This window comes from Nicotiana tabacum, chromosome 13 (genome assembly GCF_000715075.1).
Source record: "Nicotiana tabacum cultivar K326 chromosome 13, ASM71507v2, whole genome shotgun sequence".
Lineage (NCBI taxonomy): Eukaryota > Viridiplantae > Streptophyta > Magnoliopsida > Solanales > Solanaceae > Nicotiana > Nicotiana tabacum.
In genome coordinates this window covers 112,619,595-112,627,270 of record NC_134092.1, presented here as the reverse complement: position 1 = coordinate 112,627,270, position 7,676 = coordinate 112,619,595, and the positions used below count along the sequence as shown (strand labels likewise).

At 35.1% G+C, this 7,676-nt stretch overlaps 2 protein-coding genes across 4 annotated transcripts; both read left to right on the top strand.

Annotated features, from left to right (window-relative positions):
* The first annotated feature begins 631 nt into the window (after nt 1-631).
* Nucleotides 632-3,205, top strand: LOC107767249 (protein SENSITIVITY TO RED LIGHT REDUCED 1-like). 3 transcript variants are annotated; one of them, XM_016586171.2, is made up of 3 exons: nt 632-756; nt 914-997; nt 2,312-3,205. In XM_016586171.2, the coding sequence occupies exon 3, from the start codon at nt 2,322-2,324 to the stop codon at nt 3,162-3,164; it is 843 nt and encodes a 280-aa protein (XP_016441657.1). In that variant the 5' UTR covers nt 632-756; nt 914-997; nt 2,312-2,321; the 3' UTR covers nt 3,165-3,205. The 3 variants fall into 3 exon arrangements, with proteins under 3 accessions (XP_016441657.1, XP_016441655.1, XP_075084432.1); XM_016586169.2 differs by having other exon boundaries at nt 2,257-3,205; XM_075228331.1 differs by lacking the exon at nt 632-756 and having other exon boundaries at nt 763-997.
* Nucleotides 3,206-3,355: 150 nt separating this feature from the next.
* On the top strand, nt 3,356-6,347 carry LOC107767250 (uncharacterized protein At5g39865-like). The gene has a single exon (XM_075228332.1). It carries the CDS (start codon nt 5,230-5,232, stop codon nt 6,040-6,042), a length of 813 nt encoding a protein of 270 aa, XP_075084433.1. The 5' UTR covers nt 3,356-5,229; the 3' UTR covers nt 6,043-6,347.
* The last annotated feature ends 1,329 nt before the right edge of the window (nt 6,348-7,676 follow it).

The following is a 7,676-nucleotide window of genomic DNA, read 5'->3' as shown; positions in this document are numbered from 1 at the left end:
ATAACAACGATACTAATGTATCATACTCCATTGTAAGTGGCAACTTAACATGACATTGTAGAGAGAAACTATAGTGTACTGAGTTATTCTCCACTACAACCTCACCTCCCCAATATAATGAAACCCTAATTCTTCGCTCTTTAGACATTATACAAAATGCAAAATAACTCAATGAACAAATATTTCGGAAGACTTGAAGGATTCTGAATGGATTTTTACAAAATCCTCCTGAAACTCTTTAAATAAGGAAAAAATTGATGTATAGCGCCTTAAATATGCGCGCTATACCCAGTAGAATTATTGGTTTGTCAACTAAGTATAGAAGAATTATTAGTGGGCCCAAGTTTTACGTATAGCGCAGTAATTCACCGCGTTATACCTTGTTAAAATACTGGTGTGTCAGTTAATACCAGAAGAATTATTGGTGGGCCCAATAATTAAGTATAACGCGGTGAATAACCGTGCTATACTTTAACGAACAAACGGCCGTTAAGTTATAGCGCGGTAAAAAACTGCGCTATACATATTATGGTAGCCAGTTTTTCCCTCCACGTATTTTGGTTCTTTGAGTACAAAAAAAAAAATCATATTTTGGTTCCGAATTCTGAAATTGCGATGTTCAGTTAAAATATTAGTAAATACTTTTGGGAACATATTAGTAAAAGGGATAGATTTTAAGTAGCACCCCGAAAATCGGCTACCTGCTGCAAATCCTACTCTCATTTACCCCATTCTAATACAAAACCCTAAATCCAGGTGAAATATGAAATCTTCCTACTGTTGGTTAACAGTACTTGAACTCTCTCAATCATATCTCGAGCCCGATGTTTTTTGTTTAACTAATAAAAACATTTTCTACACTTGTATCACTGATGTTTATCTTTGGAATTTTGGTTTCCCAATTTTCACATAGGTAAGGGAAAATGGTGGAATTGAAGGAGAGCAAGTTTGATTTTTGATTAGGAGAAGGACATCTCTTCTCTCTTTCGCTTTCATCGTAAGGCTCTTTCCTTTCTTATTTCAATTCTCTCATATTTTTTCAGCTGCATACATGTGCTTTCCCTTTTCCCGATTAGTTATATGGTTTTGCAAATCTGTTGTATTCCTATTGAATTGTCGAAATTCATTTGTTTATTTTGTTTCTCTTAGATGATTAACTTAAGTAATTGACTGTCCTATGAAAAATATGGAGCCTTTTGGGCTTATCATTTCAGTGATTCGAATGAATGATAACTAATGTTGTTGTTGTCCTTTTACTAAATACTGTAAAATTAATAATTTTCAGCTCGTTTTTTGAAATTTCGTATTTCGCTGGTTATCTTAAATTTCTTGTTGATTCCCTTTAGTGAGGATCACAACACGCTAGTTATACACTGCTTCTATTTTCACACACCCACATGCGTGGATATATGAGAGCATATACTAGTTTGTAGTAGTAGTGATATTAATTTTCTAATTTTATTGGGTATTTAAGAGGGTTAAATCTTAAAAAATATTTAGAACTCTAATTTACATTTGCTTTATACTTTATAATTATATTAGGTTCTTTGAGAAGGTTTGAACTTAGAAAGAATATAATTTGAAATTTTGTGTTTAAATTTCTCTAGCTTAACCGCTATTAGCATCTGGGAATTGCGGAAAATTGTGTTTTGGGATGGAGGGAGTAGCAGGGAATGCGTTTGGGGTTTGCTTGTTTGGATGTTTCTCTTAAAATTTGCTTAGGTTTTCTATTTGGATGTCAATTTAAGATTTTGCGTTTATTGCTTATTGGTCTGTTCTCTATTCATGAATTACCCCAAAAGAAACTGGGTGCAACTGCCTTATTTTTAATAAATTATACGCAGGGGTAAAGGTCATCATTAGCCTAGTGTGTCCAATTTTTTGACGAACTTAAACCTAACTGAACTGAACCGCCTTGTAAGTGCTCTTCCCTGAGGAGGATTGCTATTTTATTCTAAGAAAAACACAGATATATTCCTAAATAAATGCTTAAGCGTAACTCATATGGATATCAAGTTTTGTTAGTGTTCTGTATCTTTCTTCTCGTCTGGACGTATTGTGATCATGTTCTAGGGCTGACTATTGCAATGACAATTTATGTATAGTAGTAGTTTGTATCTTTCGTGTGTCTGCTGAAAGCATCCGGATAAAAGGTCATTAATCAAGTAAAGTGATTTTTGATCGGGTAACAGGTCTTTGGAAGTGTTATGTTAGAATTCTCATATTCACACAGTAATAATCCATTTTTTCTTTTAGGTCCTTGACTAACTTACATATTTCAAACATACTCGGTCTGCTTTATCTCAAGCAGCTTGAGAGGAATGGCTGCATCAGCAAAGACACTAGCTCATGACAAGCCTAACCCAGCTGAAGACTGGACAGTCGTATTGCCTCGTCGTGGAAAACAGAAAAGGAATTTTCATAAAGTTATCATCCATGAACCGAAAAAGCAAGAGGAAGTGTGGACTCCGGCAGATATTGAGACCAATCCAGAGAGAGAATCTAAATTGATGCAGAAGATGCAAAACTGCATAAAGAAACTTGAGAGCTCCTCCTTCTGGTTGACATTTTCGGATCAGTTACAAACCCCTGAAATACTTGATCAGTTTCTAAAAGCTGTGTGCTCAGAAGGAAAGATGCCGATGGTAATATATGGAATTGGTAGCATAGAATCGTATGAGCCTCCTAGATTGCAGCTTAGTCTTGCAATCTTGATGAAAAGAATGTTTAATTGGATTGGAGAGGTAGAGGTATTTGATCCAGTGATCTCTCTGGCAGAATCTAAGGTACTGGCAGCTCTTGGCTGTTCTGTCCTAACAGTAAATGAACAAGGTCGACGGCAAACTTTGAAACCTATGATGTTCTTCATGCCACATTGTGAAGCTGAACTGTATGACAATCTTCTGGAGGCAAATTGGAGGCCTGATCTATTGGATAATATTATATTGTTTGGAAACAGTTTTGAGGCATATGAGCAACACTGGTCAGTGTGCAAAAACCTTACTCTTGCTGATTCTAGGAAGCATATCCTGGCAATCAGGCAGTTCGTAAAAGAGCATGCAATCGACTCTTTTTCAGATGATTTTTTTCGAGCATTCCATGGTTCGAGTTGGCATTTTTTCAATATCGATCCTCATACAGATTTATGTGATGCTAAACTATGATTATCAAATTTGTTTTTGATAATGTAAGAAAATTCTCTTCTTCACCTTTTGTTTTCTGGAATTAAAGCCCTGCTGTCAAGCTCTCAACATTTTTTTTGGTTACATCCGGAGTTGGCTGAGATGCTGCTTCATTGATGCATGATAGTTCCTTTATGTGCATGCCTTTGAAGATGCCTCTTTTATCCCTATATGCCTCTTTGATGTGTCCAATGAGATATATTTAATATTTTATAAAAAGCCTGGTGGTGTAAAACATCCTATCTGCTTTATGACCCAGTAACTGCCTTTTTTCTGATGTTTCCAAAGCAATGCCCGAATCTCAAACATGGAGGCTGGAGTTGATGCTGTGTCCTCTGACCTCGGGCTTCTTTATGAGTTATGACTTCTATCCGAGTAAGAGGTGAGTGAAAGTGAATATTTAGCTTTTGTATCAAATGTTGTTTTTAAGCTTTTAAGCTTCTTGTCTTTGTTCTTTACTTAGTAATTCCAAAAAGCATACTTTTAAGGGAGTTGTTGAATCTTCACCTTCTTTTCTTGTATTACTATACTTTCCAATCCAACTTGGAGATGTCAGTGTACTTTTCTTCAATTATAATCATCTATGAATCCTCCAACTCTGTGCAACCCATAAGGTGCGAATGAAGAGTAAATTTGCTGGATGCTTAACACAGTGCTCCTTAGTTGCTATTTGATTCAAGAGTAAACCGTTGCTTTGAGGAAATTCATTAAATCTTCAGTTGATCTTCACCTTGTACGGAGAAAATAAGTCTCAGAACTTTTTCATTTCTCATTGCCCTGTTGTTAAGCTGCATGCACCTAGTTAATGTTCTCGCCTGGCCCCTGGGTTTGTTGAATCAGAAATAGAACTCGGGTGGCTTGTGGGTAGAGCTTTCTCTTCCATCTTTCTCCCCTCCTTCATGTCTTTTTTTCGTTTAACCATATGTATCAGGAATTAGTGGAACCCACCCGATTAATTCAGATTTGCGCTGTGTAGAGCTGATTTAAAGGGGAAGCGTTACCAGGGAGTTTCCCATTCACATGCCTCCCCTCCTTCATGTCTTTTTTTCTTTCTTTCTTTCGTTTAACCATCAGGAATTAGTGGAGCCCACTTGATTAATCCAAATTTGTGCTGCATAAGGCCCGGGGGGGGGGGACGCCTATCAAAAAATTTCTTATTCATACGGCTCATATCCGAAACCTCGGATTAAGAATGGAGAGATTTCATCCATTTCACCACATTTCTCGCTATTCCCCCTCGTCCATGTCTACTGTGGCCCCAATGAAAGAGAAGAGAATTTTGATATTCGAATCTTGACTATTACTGTTTTATTCTAATATCCGAAATTTTGTTAAAACGAGACACGTGTGAATTTAGTATTATTTTAGATATGTACTGGATATAACAAGTTTTTCGGTTTCTCCAACCGTAACTATTCTGTGACCATCATTTTTTTTATTATTATTAGAGTTTTATTGGTTGTCCACTTAGGGACGAGAAAAGTCAACAAATTTTAATTATACACAAATTAAATCCAAAGTAAGGAAGACAGATAAAAATGTCTCAAATCAATTACTCTTTTCCGTCCTGCACAACTCAATATGCTCAACGTACAAAAACATCATTTTTGTACCAATAAACTAAATCATCCAAAAAAGAAAAATTCCTCTAGCGCTGACAAAAGCTATTTTGCACCATTTTTGTGACAAACATTTTAGTATAGATACAACTTCGCCATAAAGCTATCCCACCACCCTCCGCCACCCCTCCTTCACCGTCCCTCATCTTCAACATTTTTATCCAAAACTCCATTACCCCTTTTCTCCCTCTATCTCTATATTCATTCTTCAAATTTTATTTTGATCTTCACAATTTTTAATTTTCCTATCAACAATTTCTATCATATATTTATATCATTTCCAGAATTTATTGCTTTTATTCCCCACTCCTTTCTATCAATTATCCTTAACTTACATTGATCTTTGGATCATTGGTAGATTGTTAAGTTAAGAGGTAACCCCTGAATTTGTTACGTGAAAAAAACATAAAGAATTCTCAAATTTTGTAATGGATCATCATCATCATCAAAGGAACAATGAATTTGAATACCAAGAAATCAACAAGGCAAAAACATCATCAAAATTCAATAGATCAAAGACTATACACAGCCCCAGAAATCCAATTGAATTCCCTGAGAAAACCTTATATCTCTACCCTTCTCCTCCTTCTATTGAACGTAATGGCTCCATTAAAAAGCTACATTGCTCACCTTTAGGCTCAATGGTGGGAACTTCTTTCAAAGGAAAAGTGAAAAAATTATGTTCAATTTTCGATTCTCGTAAGGACAACCATCGACCCTCAATTCCAAAACCTCAAACCAAGCATTCAAAATCATTTAATTACAATTCTTGTACATTGCCTGGGACTGAGGATCGTGTGGTAATTTATTTCACGAGTATACGAGGAGTACGAAGAACATTTGAGGATTGTTATACGGTGAAAATGATCATAGGAAGTTATCGTGTTAAAGCTGATGAAAGAGATGTTTCTATGCACAGCGCATATAGGAAGGAATTACAAAGTGTTATGGGCGAGAAGAATAATGTGACATTGCCACAAGTTTTTATAAAAGGGAAATATATTGGAGGAGCTGAAGTGATAAAGCAATTGAATGAAATTGGTGAATTGCCAAAGTTATTAAGAGGTATTCCTTTAAGGCCAATTGGATATATTTGTGAAGGTTGTGGGGATGTAAGGTTTTTGCCTTGCTCAAATTGTGATGGCAGCAGGAAATTTTTTGATGAAGATGAAGGACAAGTTAGAAGGTGTCAACTTTGTAATGAGAATGGACTGGTTCGATGCTCTCTTTGTTGTTCTTGATCTGTATAATTTGTAAGTTGTATTTTACATTTTCGTATTAGCCTGCTGCCTTATAGTTGTTAGTTCGTGAGGCAAAGGCGAATCCAGAATTTTAAATGAGCGTGAGGTAAACTCTTTTGTGTCAATGGGTGCAGTTAAATAAGTATAAATAAACTTTTGAAATTATATAGCTATATGACAGTAGTACTCTGAGAGTGAAATGAAGGGGGTGGTTAGTGGTTTCTCATCTCTTGTTTATCAAGAGGTTATGATGTTCTTATGGTGTTCATGAGTTCAATTAGTTTAAAAGCAAATCATACTTTCAAGTTGTGTTTGGAAAGATCATTTCTTTACATACTATGCGCTAGTGTAAAAAAAAGAAATTCAATATTTTTACATTAGTGAGGAGAAGAAAAGGAAAAGAATGGATTAGTTGAAAGAGCCACTTCTTCGAGCTGTGCCCTTTCCTTCTTCTAACAAGAGAGAGCAAAAGATGCTAGATACACTCTTATTAAATCCTTTCCAATCTCTCTTAGCTCCCGACATAATTTTCTTTATCTCGAGTGGTATTTAGCACTTTATTTTTGCTCTCCCACAAGAGAAAAATGGTATTCCAATTACATAGACTATGTAAACATATATCGACTCAAGGTTTATACGAGTACAAATATATATTGGAAGTATTTTTTTTTCTTTTAAATTGTGCTAACTGCTAAGTATCTAAATTAAAATTGTATAGTCATTATATTTAAGAAGACATTATTATTCAAGTGATAGGAGGTTCTTCTCAATTTTCTTACAATCAAGAAAGTGTATTCTCTTTATCATTTGCACAGTGTGTTGTATCGTTAGAGCGACGAGATATTCCATTTATGTATTAATAACGTCATGGGGAGCACACTCTGCAAGTCACCCAATTTCATTTTGTACGGACATCTAATATGGTGACTAATAACAAACATTACATTAGAATAGGTAAAGGTCGAGTATATTTAATTAGTTTCTGAGACTCTATGTTGCTCGCCAAATAAATAATAATCACAAGGTTTTACCATTGTACTTTTAGTAAAAAAGATGAATGATCTCATGTTGAAAAAAATTTGCAATTTTTTCTCGCTCTTATATATATGACTCAATCTTTTATACCACAAATTTGCAAAAATCTCATTTTGAGCCGCGTCCAATTTATCTCGACACACTTTTGCATTTGTTTGTAGTTATATAATTATACTCTTTTTTAGATTAAGCGATATACGAGTTCTTTTATGTTTCAAATAAGGATATGAGCAAAATTTTAATTGATTTTAATTACTTTTTTACCTTTTCTAAAGTGTTGGGCAAACAACACCCTCTACTTCTACTTCGAACTAAAGGCGAACAGCCGGCATTGCAAGCAAATAGAAAGTCCCACCCCCCTCACCCCCCCCCCCATCCTAAATATTAGGAAATTAATTAAATTGACTATTTGGTTCAGTGTAAACTCTATTTTAAAGTGTAAAAAGGCGACAACATTTTACTAAACATTTTCGTGCTTTTAATATAATATAGATGTTTAACGCTAACCATAGAAAGAGGTTATGTCGTTATTTTCATTTGTTTAGGTTTGTGGTAGCCTTATATAGACGACTTACATGGAAGAATTGGTAATCATATGA

Excerpts from the sequence above, each read along its gene's own strand:
- LOC107767250 (XM_075228332.1), top strand. The coding sequence starts at position 5,230 with ATGGATCATCATCATCATCAAAGGAACAATGAATTTGAATACCAAGAA.
- LOC107767249 (XM_016586171.2), top strand. The coding sequence starts at position 2,322 with ATGGCTGCATCAGCAAAGACACTAGCTCATGACAAGCCTAACCCAGCT.